Raw genomic sequence first — 22999 nt, 5'->3', positions numbered from 1 at the left:
TGTCTACACTGCTGGAATTCTAATAGAGAAGAAGAAGAAGAGAGATACTTCAAGATGAGCATTTATGGTTAAAATGTATATAATTTTTTATTTATTTATTTTTTTAGAAAATGAGCTATGGTTTCTCTAGATAAGACCCTTATTCCTCGTCTGGGATCATGTAGAACGCTTTGAAGCCGCACTGACCTTCAACCTTTTGGAGGCCATTGAAGTCCACTATATGGAGAAAAATCCTGGAATGTTTTCATCAAAAACCTTCATTTCTTTTCGACTGAAGAGAGAAGGACGTGGACATCTTGGACGACACGGGGGTGAGTAAATTATCAGGAAATTTTAATTTGAAAGTGAACTAATTCTTGAAGAGTTGTAGTTAAAAGTCTCTTCCTGGTTTTATTAAAACCATCCATTACCGTTTTTTTCAACTGCTTATACACAAAATCCTTACTTGTCATACAATTTCTGAAACCTGACACTCAAACAGCAGAACCACACACCAAATCTGCAAAACCACACATTAATTCTCAGCCTTTGACTCATTTTTCAATTTCATAAAACACTTTTTGCAAAACACAACACACAATTCTCTATACAACACACAAAAATCTAACAGGAAGTATCTTGATTTCCTTTTTCAAACACAACCAATCAAAATGCCACAATAATTCATCAGGGCCTCACACTAACTCCTCACATCTGCAAACATTCATTGCTTTAATTAACACCAACTAATCATGGCTTTAGAATAGGCCTATAAATAGGCCAAAGGTCAAGTTATAGGTTTTCAACAACTTTTCTGCTGTCTACTTACTTCCATATTCATCTTTTCTAAACCCTATTGAGGATTTTTTCTCCACATGGTGCTGGCAACTGCATGATCGTTGTACCTATAACACTTCTCCAGGAAATGGAAGAGGCATGTAGAGACACTGACGCTGCCTCCATCCACGGTTGGATACACAAGAGAGAATATAGCATGTGACGTGGATGAAGTATTGTGGCCGAACCCAGCCAGGAGGAGAGATGGAGCCTAGATACACCCAACCATCACGCCCACCAACAAACATGTGAAAAACGTGGACAGGGCCTGTACAAATTGCCGTCACATTGTACAAAATCTGCTAACGGCTTGTTCTGAGACACTGCTTATGATTTATGGGGATTAAAAAAAAGGATTAAGGATTGGGTGGATTTTTATCATTATAGGGTGGTTGTGTCACTCACTGCCAACACACATTTATGTTCAAACATCATGTAAAAGGAAATTTTGCATAATAAGTCCCCTTTAAAGTGTTGACAAAGTCACACAGGTGTCATGAGAGTGAATGTGGGAAACACAAAGTCTGACACCTGCAGAGAAGAGATGACAAACACTGACAATGACCCTGGCTTGAGGAACACTGGGTGTTAATATGCTAAGAAAGAGAGACATAAAGGACAATCTGTGAACAACAAAACATTGTTTTGCCTTAATGGATTTTGCTTTTTGTGTACAAAAAAAAAAAAAAAAAAAAAAATGTGTTGCAATAAGTTGATTCAGCCTTCCCAATTTCCCCCAAAAATCATATTTCCATTCAGTCAGTCTGATTTTAACTCTTTAATAGAAAACATGGACATCAATTCAAAACAACAATTAAATTGCAAGCAAATCTAAAACTAATACATGAAACAAGCTCTGGTTTTCAGCTCACAGTGCAAGTCACATGTTTCTGACAGTAAGAAACTCCTTTTGCAGGACATAAAGTGAACATGCTTTTCTGATAATTGTTCAAAGCTGCTGTTTGTAAACTTGTTTCCCAAAGTAAATTCCAACAAGTCCACCAGCAGTGGGTCTACATTTAAAAGGAATTATATTTTTATAAGTAGAAGTTGCTGTGAAATGTTAAAGACTGTGATTGTGGTGGCTTAAAAGTAAAAACATAAAACATTGCTGGACTGCAGGTAAAACATACAGTGTAGGATCTTAAACACTTTTCAGACCACTTATAAACTTTGATTTGAGGCAGTGTGTGTGTGTGTGGTTTGAGTTATACAGCGCTTCCATGTTTTCCTGGATCTTCCTCCACATCATCATAGTCTGTTATTAGAAAACAAGAGCAAATTCATGTATCAACATGCTTTAAAAAGTATTATAATTAACACAATGTTTTCAGTCCACTTAAATTGGCTATTGTGACAACAGAAGCTGATTAAACAAGATAAACTGATAATATAAAGCTATTATAAAGGCTAAACCAAAATTATTCTGTAAAAAGATGTCAATAGCATACCAAACATGTCACTCATATTTTCCCTGACGTTCTTCACATCATCATACTCCTCCTGATCGTCCTCTGATATAAATGTGTCTAGTATTAATTACATGAAAAAAGTCTTCATACTTTATATGCTACAATAATTTGATGAAAAATAAGAAAAAAATACCCTGTTCTAACTTAGAAGTGTATAATTTGAAACCCACACCTTTTTTATCATTGGAGAACTGCTGTATGATGATGACATCATCATAGTTTTCTGCTAAGTCATCTAGAATAAAATAATGAAAAATTAAATGCATCCATTAATGAACAAAATTTTGGATTTTGAAACTGTACGTATTGTATGTATACATATTGTGTTAAAACCTGTCTAAATAATTAAAATAAATAAACCTGTATCATGAGGTCTCCGTTCAGGAATGATTACATCATCATAATTCTCTGGTGTGTTTTGTTGCTCTACTAAATTATTTAACAGAAAAAGAGAATAAACATAAACTAATTCACAGGCCAAATAGATATTTAAATTAAGTGAATTTCTGTGATCATTTAACAAAGTCACTGACCTGCTGGTCCTTCAGTGGTGGTGACGTCATCATAGTCAGGTGTGGCTCCTACTGCAGAATTTGCTTTTGAAATAGAAAATACATACATACATATATATTATTGTTATTATTATTAATAATAATAATAATAAAACCTTATCTGAATTATGTGCTGAATGATTTATATAATTTATACTCTTCTAAGATAACTTAAGTGAAAGTTTTTAATCATTTAACACGCATACTTTTTTGTATGTAGTAGGTAACATAATTCTATTTCAGTCCTCTAACCTGAAAGAAGCTCATCAGCATCTTCATACCCAGAATGCTGTTCAGTAGAAAGGACACTTCCTGTTATGGAGTAGAACCATCAGACATGTTCACAATCACAAATCAGAAAAAATCCCATATCAGTTGGATCGTATAGTACTAACCCTATATCGTTTACTACAAGTGACACAAACAAGGTACAAATGAATGTGATTTACTCCACTCACTCTCTGAATGAACCCTGTTGATCTCCACAAATCAGACACTACGACACTTACTCACCCCTCTGAGTGAAGAGACTGTGTCTGTTAGATGGTCTGTGATGAAGCTCCTCATAAACGGCCTCAGTCTTGGTCCTGTGTCTCCTCTTAGAGAGAGCTGTAGAGAGACAAACCTGCTGTCAGTTCACAACACATGACTGATCACACATTGAATAAGACACAATATGACAGTCTCTGGATCTCTCCTACCTCTCCTCATCACTCTGTTCTGCTGAATCAGTATAAGCAGTGGCACTAAGAGCAGTAAGAGCACAACTCCCAGTACAATCACAAGCACAGATAGAGACAGAGGAGTTTGTGAACGAGAGATTGATGTTGAGCTCACTGTCTGAGAAACTGGAGGAGAAGATGATGATGATGTGGCAGGAGTAGTGGACACTGACAAATCTGGCAAAACAGACACAAACACATTCAATATCATGCAAATACGCAAATATTATTTACTCTACAATTATCTAAAATTGATTTTCTGTGACCTGCACAGGTGAGTCCAGCGTGATCTTTGTTGGAGCAGTCAGTGTGGTTCTTCAGGGAGAGAGGACAGTCCCACAGGTGAATCTCATTCCCTCTGCACTCGACTCCGTTCAGCCACACAACACCTTCACCAGCACCAAAGACTGAATTCCCATCAGCCCTCAGTGCTGCTCCACAACCCAGCTGCCTGCAGACCACCTGAGCATCGCTGATGTCCCACAGATCATCACAGACTGAGCCCCACACAGAGTTATGATACACCTCCAGCCTCCCAGAGCACCGCCCCTCCCCTCCACTCAGTCTGAGAGGAACATGATCTAAAAATTAACATTGGGCATGTTACTTTAAAAAAGTAATTAGTCAGTAATTATGTCAGTATTGTGTTTCATCTTATTTGATGGAACTTGCTACAGTACTGTTTGATGCTAAGCTTTGTATGATTTGTGTTGAACAAGTTTGAAAGTTGTGATTTAAGTTTGTCAACATTATAATATACTGGCAGATACTGAAGCTGACATGGCAGATGGGGAAGAGGCTGAACTTGGTAAGCAGCAGCAAGCTAATTTAGAAAAGACAATCCATGAATGCAAAGTAAGATTGGAAGGGGTCAGGAAAATCGTCCTGTCCAACTTATGGTCAAGATATGGGGAACATGAGATTGAAACAGTAATCCAAGAAGAGTGCCCTAAATATCCATGTCAGATCCGCAATCACAACCAATGCTGAGAATAAAACCAACCAGTTTACCTAAGTTCAGTGGATTCAAAAGTAATTTCCATCGATGGAAGAGAGACTGGGAAAGTCTGCAAAAGCAAGGGGAGCCAACTGGCTCAGTTGAAGTAAAAAAGATCCAACTCTTGGACAGCATAGATGACAGAATGTGCAGAGACCTCCGATTGTCTACCTACAACACTGCTGAAGACATATTCTGAGTGCTTGAGAACAGGTATCGAAATAAGTCCACAATTGCCTTGGAAATAATTGAAGATCTGGAAAAAAAAAAATACCCATTTTAAGAGCAAATTGATTCAATGTATAGAGAAGGCCTTGGATGACCTCAAAGAGCTTAGCAACACAGGAGCCATTAACAACCCTCTAGTGATCAAATCAATAGAAAGCAAGTTACCCAACAACATGAAAAGAGACTGGCTTGATTTCATGGTCAACCCAGCATGAAACACAGAATAAATTCTAGAGAAATTAGAGCAACTGGGAGTAAGTGAAAAGCCAGAAATGAGACAGCACACGGAAAAGTATGCTTCCACTTGGTCCACAAGGAAAGTGGATGTGTCGTTTGTGGAGATGAGAAGCATCGGGAGAAGATATTCTTTTGTAAGCGGTTTAAAGAACTGAAGCCTGGTGATAAGCTGAATGCTGTGGAAAAGCTGGGAGCATGTAAGAAGTGCCTGGTATGTCATGATGAAGATAGTGAATGTAAGGATTACCTGTGTAGGAACAGGGATTGTAAGAAAAGTAACTCTCCAGACCATAATTTCTTTCTTTGCCTGAAGAGAGACTTCAAAATGAGTGAGGCAGAAAAAGGAGGAAAGTCTAATGTAAAGCATCAGTTCGCAGAGGAACAAGAAAAATTCATATCTGAACTCCCACCAGAGATGGTAGAAAAATTCAGAAAGGCTTTTACCAACAGCACTGCAAAAACAAACTGTGTTGGTAAGAATCAATCAGGAGTGATGGAGTTAAGTGCACTGGAAGAGCTACCTGTGATTTTAATGCTATTGGAGGTAACTGCCAATGCAAAAGAAAATATCGGGACCTTGATAGCCTTGGCATCAGACACAAACTATATTACCCACAAAACTGCCAGAAGATTAAATCTGAGGAGTTAAAAGATTTACGTTCATGGAGTTGGAGGAATGAACATGAAAGTCAAAGCCAGAAGGTACTTTCTCAGAGTGAGAATCAAGACGCCTATAGGCACAGAGAGAGCTCATGAACTTGTTTGTTATGGTTTGGATGAAATTGCCAAAGTGCACAGGGTAGTCAGGCCTGAACAACTCAAGAAATTATTCCCAGAAGTTAAACTTGTAGATTTAAAAATACCAAAAGCCATTGAGATGCTGATAAGTCACCGTGAGGGAAGACTTGCTCCACAAAGAGTGAAGGTAATTGGAGACCTTGTCTTATGGGAAAGCCCATTGGAGAAGACTGTTGGGGGAGCACATCCAGATCTCTTTGAAAAGATAGATATGGCTATGCACAAATCTGAAACACATTTTGCTAGAATCCACAAGAGTTCAAAGCTGAGACTAAAGTTGCTGGCAAAGAGTTTCTAGAGTGGTGGAAATGGGACAGCATCGGAGCAGCATGTGAACCCAAGTGTGGAGGATGCCGGTGCGGCAATTGCCAGCCGGGAGGCAAGAAAATGACTCTAAGTGAAGAAAGAGAATTGGAAGTCATAAAGAAAGGTCTTACCTATGTGAGAGCAGATGAACATAGTGATTAACCTCACTGGGAAACAAAGTACCCTTGGATCGAAGACCCAATTTCTCTGCCTAACAACAGGAGTGGAGTGGAAACCACTTTTAAGGACAGAGAGGCAACTCAAGAAAGAACCAGAGTGGCAGGTAGCATATGCAGCTCAAATCCATGAAATGGTGGAAAGAGGAGCCGCAAAGAAACTCACAATAGAGATCATTGCCAGCTGGACAGGACCAGTGTGATATATAAGTCACTTGGTAGCACCTAACCCTCATTCTGTGACAACACCTCTGCGTCTCGTATGGAACAGCAGCCAGAAGTTTAAGGGACTCAGCATGAATGACCTACTGCTGAAGGGGCCTGATGTTCTCAATCCAATCCGGGTAGTTCTCCTTAGGTTCAGGAGAGGTGTGGACATGGCCCTTGGTGACACCAAAAAAATGTACAATTATGTGTGGTTAGAAGATCTAGAGATGCACCTCCATAGATTTCCGTGGAGAGACACAGAAGATGGAGAAATTGAAGAGTATGTCATTACTGTGCATCGCACAGCTGGCAATGAAAGAAACAGCAAAGCTGCCTGAGTTTGCTCACCTGAAGGATCCTGGAAGAGGATTCGTATGTTGATGATATATTGACTTCCCACAATGACAGGAATAGGCTAGACGAAATCACCAAAGGTAATCCTAAAGGCTGGTGGATTCTTCCTCGAACCATGGGTCCGGTCAGGCCAAAGTGGGAGGCAGGAGCATGTATCAGAAATGGCTAAAGCATCAGTGGGAAAAGTGCTTATTCTCCCAAATCAAATGAAGAGAGGAGATAATAAAGCTCTGGGAGTCAGATATTTGGTTGAAGAGGACAAACTATCCAATGACCTCAATCAAGAGGAAGAAGAAAATGAGAGTTGGAAAAAATCCAAACCCACTAACTAGGAGAGAGCTGTTAAGCCAAGTAGCTAGCCTTTATGACCCGATCACATGACTTCATCACACCTGCTAAGCAAAGGGGTGCCATTCTAGTAAGAAGAGCATTTCAGGAAGTTGGAACCAGATGTCTTGCCCGGGACATTTGGGATAAGCCACTTTCTGAAAAGTTGAGGGAAGAAGGCATTCAGCTCTTTGAGGAATATGTCTGCCTCAGCCAAGCCACTTTCCATCGAAGCCTCACACCAACCAACTGGATTGGGAAGCCTTAGGGAGTAACATTCTCTGATGGAAGTGACAAGAGCTATGGAGCTGTGGTGTATTTCAGGTGGGAGACAGAAACAGGTGTCCAAGTCCGATTGGTTGAGTCCAAAGCAAAGCTGTCACCATTAGATCAGAAAGGAGAAGCGGTCAAAGCTGAAATATGTGGTGCAGTCTTTGCAGTACGACTCAGAAAATACATTGAAAAGCACAGTCAAATAGAGATTGATCGATGCTTCCAACTACTGGATAGCCAAACTGTGTTAGGAGCAATCCAAAGAGACAGTTATGGTTACCAGGCCTTTTTTGCAAACAGGGTTGGAGAGATTCAGAAAGTCGGGTCTGCTGAAGACTGGTGGTGGATCCCAGGAGATCTGAATGTGGCTGACATCATAACAAGGGGAGCAACACCAGAAGTCCTTAAGGAAAATTCTGTGTGGCAGAATGGGCCAGAGTTTCTGAGGCAACCTGTAGAAGAATGGCCGAAAAAATCAGCCAAAGAAGTTGCTGCATCTAATAAAGAAAGCATAGACAAGCTCCAAAGAAAGTGCTTTTCTGCAGCAATGACCAGGGCATATAATGTTATAATGTCTGTAAAGAGGATATATGCGCAATATATCAGGAGACATGCAGTGGGTCAGACATGATTTTGACCACTTCATTAAGTTTTGTTTTGTAGAAAGCCTTTCTATAAAGTGGCTGCTTGCCTCACAGACATGAGAAATATACCTATAAAAAAAGTTTGAAATGTCTATTTTTTAAGTGAAATAATTCAAAACGAAAAGAAATGGGTTACTCTCTGATTATGTAATCTGAATGAAATGTGCATCCACTATGCGGAGATGATGAGAGTCAGCAATGTCAACTTCATCTTTGCAGCCGACACTGATTCAGAAAACATTAGTTTATTAATAAACAATTAAAATGTCTCCTTGCTGTTTTTTGTCACATTCATAATCATTACTTTTGCAGGTTCTTTATGGCAAGCTTTATGCGTGTTCTTGAGTGCTATAGGCTATAGCCTTGATACTGTATATTACGTAAACGCTCATTATGATGGTTTATTCTCTCCAGTGTTAACGAAATTAAATTAAAGGGATAGTTCACCCAAAAATGAAAATTTGATGTTTATCTGCTTACCCCCAGGGCATCCAAGATGTAGGTGACTTTTTTTCTTCAGTCGAACGCAAATTATGATTTTTAACTGCAACCGCTGCCCTCTGTCAGTCAAATAATAGCAGTGGATAGGAACTTCAACTATAACAGTAAATAAAACTTGCTTAGACAAATCCAAATTAAACCCTGCGGCTCGTGACGACACATTAATGTCTTAAGACACGAAACGATCGGTTTGTGTGAGAAACCGAACAGTATTTATATCATTTTTTACCTTTAATACACCACTATGTCCAACTCCGTTCAGCTTCCGGTGTGTGAGGTCTGATCGCGCTCTGACAACGGAAGTGTTGTCTCGCGCTCATTGAAGTATATGGGCGAGACATCACTTCCGTCGTCAGAACGCGTTTTTTGACCTCACTAACAGGAAGCTGAACGGAGTTGGACATAGTGGTGTTTTAGAGGTAAAAAATTATATAAATACTGTTCGGTTTCTCACACAAACCGATCGTTTCGTGTCTTAAGACATCAATGTGTCGTCACGAGCCGCAGGGTTTAATTTGGATTTGTCTAAGCAAGTTTTATTTACTGTTATAGTTGAAGTTCCTATCCACTGCTATTATTTGACTGACAGACGGCAGCGGTTGCAGTTAAAAATCATAATTTGCGTTCGACTGAAGAAACAAATTCACCTACATCTTGGATGCACTGGGGGTAAGCAGATAAACATCAAATTTTCATTTTTGGGTGAACTATCCCTTTAATATAAATGTGACTAGTCAACTAATGGCTTAAATGAACAGGTCTGTCATCTCTAGTCACACAACATTCATCATCAGTTAGCCCACTGTATGTGTCCTACCCAACACACACACACACACCAGAGAAAAAACTTTGCAAGTCCTATGACTGAGAGAGAGCCTTCTCGGATGAAAACCGCTTCAGTGAGCTCAATTATAGTAACACCGTTTTTTATTGTCAGTAACGGTAATGGCGTTGTAACGGGGAAAACGTAATTAATTTGATTACTTGTTACTGAAAAAAGTAATGCCGTTAGTAATGCTGTTTATTTATAACTCCATTATTCCCATCACTGCAAATGGTTGTTATGTTTTTTTATGTTCTTCTACATCAAATTAATTTACCTGAACACTGTCTCTGACGTTGAGATGTGGAGCATGACAAAGAGCTTCTAGGGGACTCATGACTCTCCTGTTCTGTAATCACAAGTTAATTCAATATTATATTTAGTGCTGTCAATCAATTAAAAAGAAATTGTAATTAATCATGATTAATCACATTTAACATTTAAGTTTTTAATATATATTTTTATATTGTAATAATTTCAATTTTTATCTCCAAATTAATGCAGAAACCACATAGGCAGTACATTTTAAACAATCTAATGGGCAGGAAATATACTGAAATGAAATAAAGTTCCCTTTCAGTCGGTCACGTTCGACGTACGTCAGTAGTGACCGACGAATTGGGATATCGCTAGAGAGCCCTATCAGCTTCGAGTGAACTAAAACAAGCCAATGGAATTGGCGTGCGATATTTGCATAATGCGCACCGCCCCCGACAGGTGTATATAAATAGGAAGCAGATGCAATCGCACTCTGTCTTTCGCTTCGGAGCCAACTGGTTGGTCTCTTCAGCTTTTCAAGACTGTTTGAAGTCAGAGTGTTCTTCAAAGCCTTTGAAGTGGTGCAGCACTTTCTGTTGGCGTCACAGCACAGCAGCGAGGTCGCAAGCTTCTCCAGGAGCCTGAGCATTGAGCTCTAAACTGCTGTTTTCACAGCAACCCTTTGCCCCATTGAGCGCGAGCATTCGAGGGTCGAGCATATCAGTACAAAGTCCTACCCTTCGGGCTGGCCCTGTCGCCCCGCGTCTTCACAAAGGTTGCGGAGGCGGCCATTGTTCCCCTCAAGGAACAAGGTGTTCGTATTCTCAACTACCTTGACGACTGGTTGATCCTGGCCAGCTCGCGAGCGCAGTTGTGCGAACACAGGGATATGGTTTTAGCTCACCTCAGCCAGTTGGGGCTTCGGGTCAACTGGGACAAGAGCAAACTCTCCCCCGGGCAGAGGATCTCTTATCTCGGTCTCGAGCTAGACTCGGTCGCCCGGACTGCGCGCCTCACCGAGGAACGCGTCCAGTCGGTGTTGACCTGCCTGAGCACGCTCAAGTGCAGGACAGCGGCCCCACTGAAACTATTTCAGAGGCCCCTGGGGCATATGGCATCTGCAGCCGCGGTCACGCCGCTCGGATTGCTCCATATGAGGCCGCTTCAACACTGGCTTCACGGCCGGGTCCCGAGATGGGCGTGGCAGCGCGGTACGCTCCGTGTCCCCGTGACACCGAGCTGCCGTCGCACCCTCATCCGGTGGTCGGACGGATGGGTAGGTAGTGGGTAGGTAGTGGCCTCCGCAGCGTCCCCTACGGGTTCGCTTCCCCAGTGTAGTCTAGTTTACTTAGTGGGTAGTTGTGAAACAGCAGTAGACTCTCTCGGCGTAAGCTCGCCCCCTCCACCGTCCCAGCTAGTGCCATGGGTGGCCGAGCTTGCGCTGGGCACTGGAAGGGGTTTCGTAACTGTGGCGCTTTAGTTGGGATCCCAATTCGTCGGTCACTACTGACGTACGTCGAACGTGACCGACTGAAAGGGAACGTCTCGGTTACGTATGTAACCCTCGTTCCCTGAAGGAGGGAACGGAGACGTACGTCCCGTCGCCACAGTTTCTGTACCCTCGCTGCTGCGCGGACACCAGTTGTCTCCTCAGCGAAAAACAGAGTGCGACTGCATCTGCTTCCTATTTACATACACCTGTCAGGGGCGGTGCGCATTATGCAAATATCGCACGCCAATTCCATTGGCTTGTTTTAGTTCACTCGAAGCTGATAGGGCTCTCTAGCGATATCCCAATTCGTCGGTCACTACTGACGTACGTCTCCGTTCCCTCCTTCAGGGAACGAGGGTTACATACGTAACCGAGACGTTATCAAGCACTTTACAGTTTTCACTGCATAAATTACAAATTAAATATAGATTAATCCTTATTAAAGCTATAAAAGTTATTCAGTCAAGAGCAGTGAGTGATTTTCTCTTTTTCTTTTGTTCTTTGATTAACATTAATGACAGACATCCAGCAGGTTTATTAGGCATTTTGGCATCATTTTGTGTTTTTGTTTGTTCAAGTGCGAAAGAGAACTCAATGCGGCCAGTGCCAGTACTGAGTTCTCTTTTGTCATGCTTGAATGGTTTAAAAGCATTTGCATGAATAATAATGCATTCATATAATGCAATGCTAGATGGAAAAAAATGGATGCTGCATTAAATATTTTAAACAAACTTAACTGAAAAAAAATTAATAGCATAATTTAATGCCTTACATTTTAACTATAGTTTATATGCTCAGTTATGTTAACAAATTACTGTTGTATTTTTAGAGAAGGAAAATAGAAAAATCCATCAGTCTTACCCAAGCAGGTGATTTTAGCCACTTCATTTTCACCACAGTCATTCTGTCCCCAGGGTGAAGATGGACACTGCCACAGATTTGAATCATGTGTTCGACATTTCACTTCATCCAGCCAGTTAGGAGCTGATTCCACTCTTGGTATAGAACTGGAAAAAGCACCAGATCTTCCACAGTTCAGCTCTTGACAGATCAGACTCGCTGTGTCTCTGTCCATCTTGTTCCAGCACACATTTCCCCAGGATCCATTGTAGAAAACCTCCACATTCCCTTCACAGCCCTCAGTTAACCTGATCTCTTTAAACTCTAGATGGAAACATGAATGCTATATCAGCTCTCATCCAATTCATTTCAACCACTGGATGTTACATATAAGATTGACTGAAATAAACCAAAAAGATTAAATTTAAAATATTTTTTAAAATATAAAATTTAGTTTTTAAATATTACTGAATACCACTTTTTAACAACTGAGTACAATTTACTTGAGCACACGACTCCTACATCCTCCTTGTGTTGACAGTCATGTTTTCCCCAGCCTGGAGAAGAGCAGCTCCACAGTGACGTCTCTTTCCCCTCACACTCCACCTCATCCAGCCATATGGGTCCAGAACCAGGACCAAACCAGGCTGGTACCTGCTGGTTACTGAGGGCCACTCCACACTGCAGCTGTCTGCACACCACATGGGCATCTTTAATATCCCAGGAGTCATCACACACTGTCCCCCATGAGCCGCTGTGAAAAACCTCCAGCCTCCCTGCACAGTCTCCCCCAGAACCCACCAGCCTGATGGACCCACGACCTGATATTCAGAGAAAGAGAAACACATTAGTGATCACTAACAACTGAAGAATCTGCCCAGATGTTGCTCTTCTCACCAAGGCAGGTGATTGACAGCTGTTGTGTGGAGCTGCAGTTGAGAGTTTGTGGAGAGCTGCAGTTCCCCAGATGAGCTTCACTCCCAGAGCACTGGAAGCCCGTCACACACTCATGACTGTGTTCAGGACTGGATGAAGAGGAGCTGGAGAAGTTCAGCACAGAGCCACAGCCCAGCTGTCTGCAGACCACAGAGGATTCAGTGAGACTCCAGGAGTCCAGCAGAACTCTCCTCCAGACCTGATGGATGAAAACTTCCACCTCCCCCTCACACTGTCTCTCTCCAGACAACCGCACCAGACCATCATGAACAGCCAGAGAGGAATCTGAGGAGAAGATCCCATGTTTTACTAAAATAAGAATTGTGTTAAAACACAGTGAAAATGAGTTCATATATTACATCGAGTTTTTAAGTAGCATAATGCTTCTTAAAATAAGTTTACCAGAGCAGATGACTCCAACATCTCGTCTATGAGAACGTTCAGCTCGACTCCATGAAGAGATGGAACATTCTGAGAGTTTTGTTTCATTCCCGTCACAATCAAACACATCAGCCCAGATTTCTCCACTTCCCTCTCCAAACCAGTCTGATCCCACAACAGACACAGCAATCCCACAATTCAGCTGTCTACAGAGGACACTGGCAGCTCTCATATCCCAGCATGCATTACACACTGTGCCCCATTTACTGAAGTACTGACGTTCAACTCGACCAGAACAAGAGTCTGAACCGTTTATCAGTCTGAGATCAGTGTACCCTGGATAAGGCAGAGAAGTTAAAATAAAGTATAATGCAGTTGAATACTGTTTCAAATACAAATGAAGAGACACTGAATATTTATAATTTACCCGAACAGATCAGGCCCACATTATTGTCACTGGTGCAGTTGTGTTTCTGGGATGATGATATTGAGCAGAATGAAATATGTGACTCATCTCCTCTACACTGAATCTCTTGTGTCCACATCTGAGCATCTCCTTTGCCAAAAGCATCTTCTCCCAGCACCTGTACAGGAGCCCCACAGTCCAGCTCTCTACACACAACCTCTGCATCCTGCTGATGAAAGGCAGCAGCACACACTGAAACCCACGACTGATCATGAAGTATCTCTAACCTCCCAGAGCAGAGGTGAGATCCATTAACGAGTCTGGAAGCTTTATGACCTGTTCATATTACATGAATGAGAGAGCACAGTAGACAAAAACAAATGCCTGATAGTTGAATACAATAACCACATTTACAGTTTTACAAACAAAATATTCTGTCAACACAAATTCTTGGTCAATCAGTTAAATTACTCACCCGAACAGATGACACCGGCATCATAATTGTGAGTACACGAATGTATGCCCCATCCTAATAACCCACAGTTCTTCAGTGTAGACTCTGATCCAGCACATAACACAATAAACATCCAGATTGGTCCTGATCCTGGTCCAAAATGAGCATCACTCAGAGCATCTACAGGTTCTCCACAGTCCAGCTCTCTACACACCACTGCAGCATCAGCCAAATCCCAGCCATCACGACACACTGTTCCCCACTGACCTCTATGATGAACCTCCACTCTACCAGCACAGCGACTGGGACCACCAACCAACCTCACATTCTTTTTATCTAAATAACAGAAAAAATACAGATAGAGACTATGGGTGCATCTCTATAATTGCACTAGTTCACGTATCAGTATATTGTGTACACAAATTCGGGCAATGGTAAAGCACACTCTCTCACTACACTTTCAGACACTGATTGCGTAATTTCTGATGACATGACTTGGTGCTTGTGTTGTCACCCCTGGTGTTTATTAACAACACACATCCTGTGTTATCAATATCGTTCTGACATTTTTATGCTGTTTAAATATGTCATGAAATACACTTTGATGGTTGTTATATATGCAACATTTTAGCCAATTTTTAATTATAAATATTAACTAGGCTGTTCACTACCTATCTACTGATGTTTATGCTGACATTTCATTAAATAATGGTTTTACTTTTCAAATCTTCTATCACATTTCATTTCAATATTGTATTGATATTGTGTTGGTTCATGCTATTTGTTTTGCAGTTAAGAAATTTCATTAAGGGAACAGCATCTGGTTTTGGGAGTGCAGTGTCAGATTTTTAGGGAGCAAACATTCCAGTGCACTCAAATGATTTTGTGATTGAAACACCCCTTAAAGGGTTAGTTCAACCAAAAATGAAATTTCTGTCATTAAAGGGGTAATTAAATCAAATTTTCCTTGAGCTTTTGACATATAAGAGGTCATCATACTATAAGAATATCCTGTAAGCTTCAGAATTGAAAACTTCCTTGTTAGTCCAATAAAAGCTTTTATTGACACCAGGCCCAGCAAATTACAGGTTTTTCAAAGTGGGGATCTATGATGTCAAAGGGCAGCAAGCACCGGCTCTGCAGAAGAAGATCAACGCCTACTTCATCACTGCCTGTTTAGCCCCACCCACCGATTCACGCATGACATGCAATAGACATGCATTTTTTAATAAACCCTTATACTTAAATTATTATTAAGTTTTTTGAGCGATATAAATTGACGTCATTCATGTCACATCGTTGCAGATGTTACCGATGTAACCGACATTATCAGAAGAGTCCATTCAACAAACTGAGCAGCAGCATATTTCAAGTTTTCTGTTGAAGTTTTTAGGGTTACCATCATGGTTAAGACTAGTGCCTGTAGATGTTGAGAATGGGCTGTGAAACATTAATCGCCAGTGTATGGAGTGTGACGTCTGATCCCCGGGTGTCATGGCACGTCAGCGCCGGGGGCGAGGTTTGGGGTGTGTGTGTGTGTGTGATGGCTTATTATTCTGGCTGTTGTCGCCATTAAAGCAAGTGTTAACCAGCCTCTCGAGATGGCAATTTATTGTGTCTCATCTATACACTGGCGAAGACTTCATATATTGCATGTTGATTAACAGTTCATGCAAGTAAATAGTGATAAGTCATTTTGATGGTACATTAGCACATGCTAGTATGCTATTGCTAGCTAACACTTAACTGTAAAGATTAGGTGTTGGTTTAATCAATATTTATATTACTGAATTTGGGTAATATAAAATATATTTTTTAAGTTCTACTAAAATAATCTTTGAGTTGTTTACTTAAATGTTTTGAGTATTCTGAACTTATTTGGTTTCACAACCACTGCATTAAAATAATTGAAAAATAAGAAACATGGTAAACAATAGTGTAAGAAACCCCCCATCAGCCCAAAAATGGAATCCAACGGCCTGGGCAAAGGTTTAATGCGTGTTTCTGGGTACAGAAGATCCCCCATGACTGTTTTGCACTTTACCTTAAATACCCAGACCAGAACAAAAGGATTGTAAATATTTACTACACCAACACCTGTTTTGGGGGGAGAGGAGTGGGTTTTCAGATATCTTGAAGAGACACCACCCAAAAGGAGAACAGAATTCTCCTCAGTTTTCAATCTTCTTCATACACGTACCGCACGTCCTGATATTGCTGAGTTAGATGCATTCCTGGGTCAACATATTTTGTTGATCCTGGAACAACATTCCAGTCTGAAAATGTGGTCTTAACCCTATTCCTACCCCTATACCTAACCCTACCCATAAGTTATCCCAAAAATCAGAGGGAAATGATAGATGAATAACACTGATGTAGAAGCACCAGTTCATGATTTTAAGCCTAAACTTGACATAATCTGTAAACTTGTCCCTCAAATCTGATTGGTTGATTTGAGTGTTATTCCAGGATCAACAAAATTGTTGACCCAGGAACATGCTGAACTCAGCAATATCAGGTTGTGCACACATACCAGTGACTGCTGTGAAATTGAGACAATTTTACCAATCGCACAGAGACATTTAAAATGATACCAAACATGAAGGGAAAAAACAATAGATACAAGAGAACTTTCAGTTACTTGAGTCAGGGGGAAAGGAAGGAGGGTGTGTGTGTGTGGTGGTGGTGGTGGTTTTGGGGGGATGGGGGGGGGGGGGGGGGTTGCATAATTTGGGCAAGGCAGAGTAGATCTTCTCTCCAGATGAGTTTTATTGCTTTATTGCAGGGCACTTGAGCTCAGTTTTCGTCTTAGCAGGAAAATCAAGTCTTACAGTTTGCAAGATTGAAAATATCTAAATGATATTTTACAATGAGCAAAGACATTTGCTTTACTGTTTCAACCCCCTCTCTCTTGCTACAAGGGCCATTTGGAAGGTGTTGATAGTGATCAAGGCCTGTAGGCCAAGAAGTATGTACATCGGGGGTCTACAAATGGTGACACCTTTAGTACAGTGGGGGAAGTTTTAATCTTCTGATTGGTCAGTTTGAATGTCTCACATTTGGGTTTCAGTCACATGGTCAAGGAAAGGATAAAAGAAGATTGTAACTGTTGCTCTATCTCTTTTATTGTCTGCTCTTTTTCTGGGCTCTTTAATTCTTTTCTTGGGCCCTCTCTGGCCCTCTCTCTCTTTCTCAGGTAACTTTTTACATACATGCTGGAATACAATTAATGGTATATGATTTTATCATCTAATACATCTATTTTGTAATTATTATTTAAGTGTAACCATAATCAGATATTGTCATTAAACCCTTTCAATTACTTAAAAGACTTGATTTGCTTCACTTAAATTTTTTGAGGTAATCAGTGTGCTTTCATGTGCTCAACATGTCTGTGATCGGCTACAGTGTTCATCTCTGCAACCTTTCATGCCACAATCTAAATATAATATCATAGATCTAAATGTAATGCAACACTTTTCACGATTAGTTAACCTTGAGAGCTGTAATAGTAAAAACGTGCTAAAAGAGAGAGAGTAATACTGAGCTATTTCAAATGGAAAGATGTTAGCCAATCACAGCAGTGGGCATTTACACTGAAGTCTCACAGCAAACACGCCCTTTAAAACAGAGCATTCAAATCAGATAAAATCAGGGTAGGAAAAATGCCTTTTATTTATAAATTAAGACAATTTTGAATGTAAAAAGCATACTAACATTATAAGTGCATGACCCCTTTAAGTACTCACCCTCATGTCACCCCAAACCCGTAAGATGTTCGTTTGTCATTTGCAATGAATAGGTCACCGTGATTTTGTCAAGTAAGACATGTTCCTGGATCAACAACTTTGTTGATCCAGGAACAACATTCCAATCAACCAATCAGATTTGAGGGACAAGTTTACCGTTTATGTCAAGTTTAGGCTTGCAACCAGGATTAGGTGCTTCTACATCAATGTTATTCACCTATCTTTCCCCTCTGATTTTATATAAATTATGGGTAGGATTAGGTTTAGGGGTAGGAATAGGGTTAAGACTCAATTTTCAGACTGGAAAGTTGTTCCAGGATCAGCAAAATATGTTGATCCAGGAACATGTCTTACTTGGCAAAATCACAGTGACCTTGGTGGTAATAATACAAAAAAAATGACATACAAACATTTTACACAGTTATTATAATAAATGAAATATTTGGACATTTAACACGCATATGTAGGGTAAGTTTAAATGTGTAGTGTATAAAGCTAAGCTAGTAGGGTAATCACGTTGATGTATGCAATGCTAATACGTAAACTAACTAAAAAAAACAGTAAGAACGAGAAATGCTTGATTTCACAACCTATAGCTTCAGTTATATACTAGTATATGAACAAAGTCATTTAAACAACATTAATAGTCATTGTAACACATTTTAAACAATATAAAACATGACGTTATTTTTGCAGGAATTGTAATCAGGCACTAAAAATACTACCCATTAAAAGTCTGCTGAACCAATGGGATCACTGTGGGGTCCTAAAGGAGACCCAATGTATGGAGGGACCTATTTTTTAGTCTATGGGTAAGACTCAATTTCTCATGACACCGCCGTTCAGACGTAAACATGGAAGATCTGCAATGGAAATAACATAACAGAATGACAGGGAACAAAAGAATTTGTTGAATAAAATAGTTATTTTTGTTTTGTTTTTGCGCACAAAAAGTATTCTTGTCACTTCATAGCATTAAGGTTGAACTACTGTAGTCACGTTGGCTGTTTTTTTCAATGTCTTTAATACCTTTCTGGAAATCAAAAGATGCAATGACATTGCTGCATATGTGTGGATCAGATACCCTCGGATTTCATCAAAAATATCTTAATTCGTATTCTGAGGACAAACAAAGGTCTTACGGGTTTGGGACGACATGAGGTTGAGTACTTTATGACAGAAATTTAATTTTTGGGTGACCGAACCCTTTAAAATGGCTGGCTTCCTGGTCGGTGTTTTGACTACTGAACTAGGGAGCTGACTGGGATGAACACTATGAGTAAAAGGTATATTACTATCATATTCTTTTAACTCACCAGCACAGAACAGCCCCTGGTAATTATCATGTGAACAGCTGTTTTTGTGTAAGGATGTTGGACAGAGGTGAATCTGAGACTCATTTCCTCTGCACTGAATTTCTTGTGTCCACATCTGAGCGTCTCCTTTTCCAAAAGCATCTTCTCCCAGCACCTGTACAGGAGCCCCACAGTCCAGCTCTCTACACACAACCTCTGCATCCTGCTGGTCAAAGGCAGCAGCACACACTGAAACCCATGATTGATCGTGAAGAACTTCAATTCTCCCAGAGCAACTGGAGTTTCCAATAAGCCTGACACCTGAAGTAGCAAGAGATAACAAACATTTCAATTCTGTTTTGCTATCTATGTGTAATTCTTGTCATTAATGGTCTACCACATAGCACAATTTATTAATGTGAAAGGAGTAAAATAATCAAATTACTCAATCTCATGTCAATCCAAACTCATCTTACATTCTTTCAAAGAACATAAAAGGGGAATTTTACAGAATATTCTGGTACTATTTTCAATATAATGAAAGTAAAATAAGAAATAAATAAATAAATTTTGTGCTCCACAGAACCAAGTCATATAGGTTTGAAAAGACAAAATGTAAATGATCCCGATATTTTTATTTTTTGTTGAACTATCCCTTTGCAGCAGGTGGTTTATCAGTGATGTAAAAATAGGTCAGGGTTTAGAGTATTTACCTGAGCAGATGACTCCTGCATCTTTTGTATGATCACACTTATAAACACCCCAATTTACTGATCCACAGTTCTTCAGTGTAGATTCTGTTCCAGTACATAAACTGCGATTTGTCCAGATTGATCCCGATCCTTGTCCAAAGTGAGCACCTCCCAGAGCATCTACAGGTTCTCCACAGTCCAGCTCTCTACACACCACTGCAGCATCAGCCAAATCCCAGCCAAAATCACACACTGTTCCCCACTGACCTCTATGAAGAACCTCCACTCTACCAGCACAGCGACTGTGACCACCAACCAGCCTTACTCTCATGTTGTCTATAATGAATAAAAAGGGATTAAAGACATATGAACAAAAGGAAAGAATGAGGGGGAAAGTATCACACAAAGATAATAAAATTAATGAATATTTAGTGTAGTTTTTGGGAGCATTAACATTTGATTTCAGTTTATTTAAAAAATGCTCAAACCTGCACACACCAAGCCAGCACCATTTTCATATGAACTGGTGTTTTTATGAGATGGTGATGTTGGACAGAGGTGAATCTGAGACTCGTTTCCTCTGCACTGAATCTCTTGTGTCCACATCTGAGCATCTCCTTTTCCAAAAGCATCTTCTCCCAGCACCTGTACAGGAGCCCCACAGTCCAGCTCTCTACACACAACCTCTGCATCCTGCTGGTCAAAGGCAGCAGCACACACTGAAACCCACGTCTGATTATCAAGTATCTCTAACCTCCCAGAGCAGCGAGAACCTCCAACCAGCCTGACTTCTGAAAGAACAACACAGGAAAGAACAAAATTTGAAGCTATAGAACTTCAATAATGAGTCAGTCAATCATTACATCAATTATATAATGAGAAATCATATTTTCCTTTAACTTCCGAAATAAAAGCTATTCACTATGAAAACATATTATACATGCCAACAAAACTTCTTCCAGTCCAAAAAGGCCTTGAAAGTAAGATACAAAAATGGCTCATATAGAAAAAAGCATATAGTTATAGTTACTGTAAAAATCTGCCCACATTTTCATGTCAACAATATCTATGAATGAATCCTTTCAAAGCATTAAATTAAAATGTATAATTAAAAACAATCTAAAGATTTTTAACAAGGTCCCTGATTATTACAGCCTAAATTAACAGTTTGTGTGTTCAAAAATGAAAATGGTAACAAAAAATGAAATTATGATTGCTTTTGGTGCAGTTGTTTTGTACATTAAGACAGGATTTTTAGCTTTAGCTTACCTGAACAAATGACTTGAGCAGTTTTATCAAGACACACATCAGGATCAGTTGATTGCATGAATCCACATTTCTTAAGTGTAGACTCTGAACCAGTACACATTGCATTATTCATCCAAAATGGTTTTGATCCAAGTCCAAACTGAGCATCTACAGGTTCTCCACAGTCCAGCTCTCTACACACCACTGCAGCATCAGCCAAATCCCAACCAGCACCACACACTGTTCCCCACTGACCTCTATGATGAACCTCCACTCTACCAGCACAGCGACTGTGACCACCAACCAACCTCACATTTATTATGTCTGTGAATGTAAGAGAAAAAGCTAGTGTAAATATAAAATGTTATAATAAAATGAAATTCATGAGCTTTATTGTACTTTAAACTCTTACCAGTACATAGCAAACCAATGCTGTGTTCATGTGAACAGTTGTTTTCATGTGATGTTGGACAGAGGTGAATCTGAGACTCATTTCCTCTGCACTGAATCTCTTGTGTCCACATCTGAGCGTCTCCTTTTCCAAAAGCATTTTCTCCCAGCACCTGTACAGGAGCCCCACAGTCCAGCTCTCTACACACAACCTCTGCATCCTGCTGGTCAAAGGCAGCAGCACACACTGAAACCCATGACTGATCATCAAGTATCTCTAATCTCCCAGAACAGCGAGAACCTCCAACCAGCCTGACTCCTATATAAGACAACATAGATCAACAAAAGCATGACTTATTTATGGGGCTTCAAGATAATGAATCGTGTACAAAATCCATTTAATTTTTTGTCTTTTAATTAATAAATAATGTAAAAACACACAGAAAAACTAATATAAATATGAAATCGATTATTGAAGTCAACATTTTAAAATCAAATTCTTAAAAAATTAGAAGCCATTAGGGAAGCACAAAAAAATCTTACAAAGATATGAATTTGAATATGTAAAATACTCTACCTGAGCAGATGACTCCAGCATCTTTATTATGATCACAGCGGCTTTTACCCCATGCTCCTGACCCACAGTTTTTCAATGTAGATTCTGATCCAGTACACATGACAAAACTCATCCAGACTGGTCCTGATCCTGATCCAAAATAAGCACCACCCAGAGCATCTACAGGTTCTCCACAGTCTAGCTCTCTACACACCACTGCAGCATCAACCAAATCCCAGTCATCACCACACACTGTTCCCCACTGACCTCTATGAAGAACCTCCACTCTACCAGCACAGCGACTGTGACCACCAACCATCCTCACATTCACACCGTCTAAACATTAAGCAGTGATAATGAGAGAGATGAAGGGATAAGAGTTTAATTCTTAGCATTAGAAAGTGAAACAACTGGAAAATGGGACACATACATCTGAATATTTAAAAGAACATTCAGAGTTCAATACCCCATGGGACTCACTCAGGCTAACATGTCTGTCACTAATATTTCAAAATGAATGTCAGAACTCCAAATATATGATTAATTTTACTGCCACCCAGCTCGAGGGACTGAGATGCCTGCATGATTATAGAATGATGTTTGAAACATGATGAATTTGCAACCAGAGAAAAGGTGAGCAATATATGAATTTTTTTTTTTTTTTTTTTTTGAGACAACAGTTCATTGAGACAAAATTTACGATGATGATATCACGTGCAAAATTATTGCGATTACAAGACAACATGAAAATGGGAGAAATAGAGAGAGAAAGAAAGGAAAAATTGCCTGTTAAACACAGGAGCACATTAAAAATATTGTGACAATGTGATTACACAGACATCTAACAAAAAAATACATTACAGTATAGTT

At 40.0% G+C, this 22999-nt stretch overlaps 3 protein-coding genes across 3 annotated transcripts; all 3 read right to left on the bottom strand.

Moving 5' to 3' along the window:
- Positions 1 to 1573: 1573 nt before the first annotated feature.
- Positions 1574 to 14057, bottom strand: LOC125245612 (scavenger receptor cysteine-rich type 1 protein M130-like). The gene is made up of 15 exons (XM_048156280.1): positions 14033 to 14057; positions 13361 to 13675; positions 12920 to 13243; positions 12526 to 12843; positions 12044 to 12346; positions 9710 to 9781; positions 3828 to 4142; positions 3541 to 3738; positions 3353 to 3448; positions 3092 to 3151; positions 2822 to 2884; positions 2649 to 2717; positions 2461 to 2523; positions 2268 to 2330; positions 1574 to 2074 (listed from the first exon to the last, which is right to left on the bottom strand). Exons 1-15 carry the CDS (start codon positions 14055 to 14057, stop codon positions 2025 to 2027), a joined length of 2334 nt encoding a protein of 777 aa, XP_048012237.1. The 3' UTR covers positions 1574 to 2024.
- A 155-nt stretch (positions 14058 to 14212) lies between these two features.
- On the bottom strand, positions 14213 to 20266 carry LOC125245611 (antigen WC1.1-like). The gene is made up of 3 exons (XM_048156279.1): positions 19957 to 20266; positions 19265 to 19564; positions 14213 to 14535 (listed from the first exon to the last, which is right to left on the bottom strand). Exons 1-3 carry the CDS (start codon positions 20264 to 20266, stop codon positions 14213 to 14215), a joined length of 933 nt encoding a protein of 310 aa, XP_048012236.1.
- On the bottom strand, positions 19997 to 22699 carry LOC125245438 (soluble scavenger receptor cysteine-rich domain-containing protein SSC5D-like). The gene is made up of 4 exons (XM_048156033.1): positions 22151 to 22699; positions 21596 to 21892; positions 21205 to 21507; positions 19997 to 20726 (listed from the first exon to the last, which is right to left on the bottom strand). Exons 1-4 carry the CDS (start codon positions 22446 to 22448, stop codon positions 20407 to 20409), a joined length of 1218 nt encoding a protein of 405 aa, XP_048011990.1. The 5' UTR covers positions 22449 to 22699; the 3' UTR covers positions 19997 to 20406.
- Positions 22700 to 22999: the final 300 nt, after the last annotated feature.

The sequence above is a fragment of the Megalobrama amblycephala genome, linkage group LG14 (assembly GCF_018812025.1).
Source record: "Megalobrama amblycephala isolate DHTTF-2021 linkage group LG14, ASM1881202v1, whole genome shotgun sequence".
Lineage (NCBI taxonomy): Eukaryota > Metazoa > Chordata > Actinopteri > Cypriniformes > Xenocyprididae > Megalobrama > Megalobrama amblycephala.
Note: the sequence above shows the minus strand (reverse complement) of the source record. Positions and strands in the feature narration are given on the sequence as shown.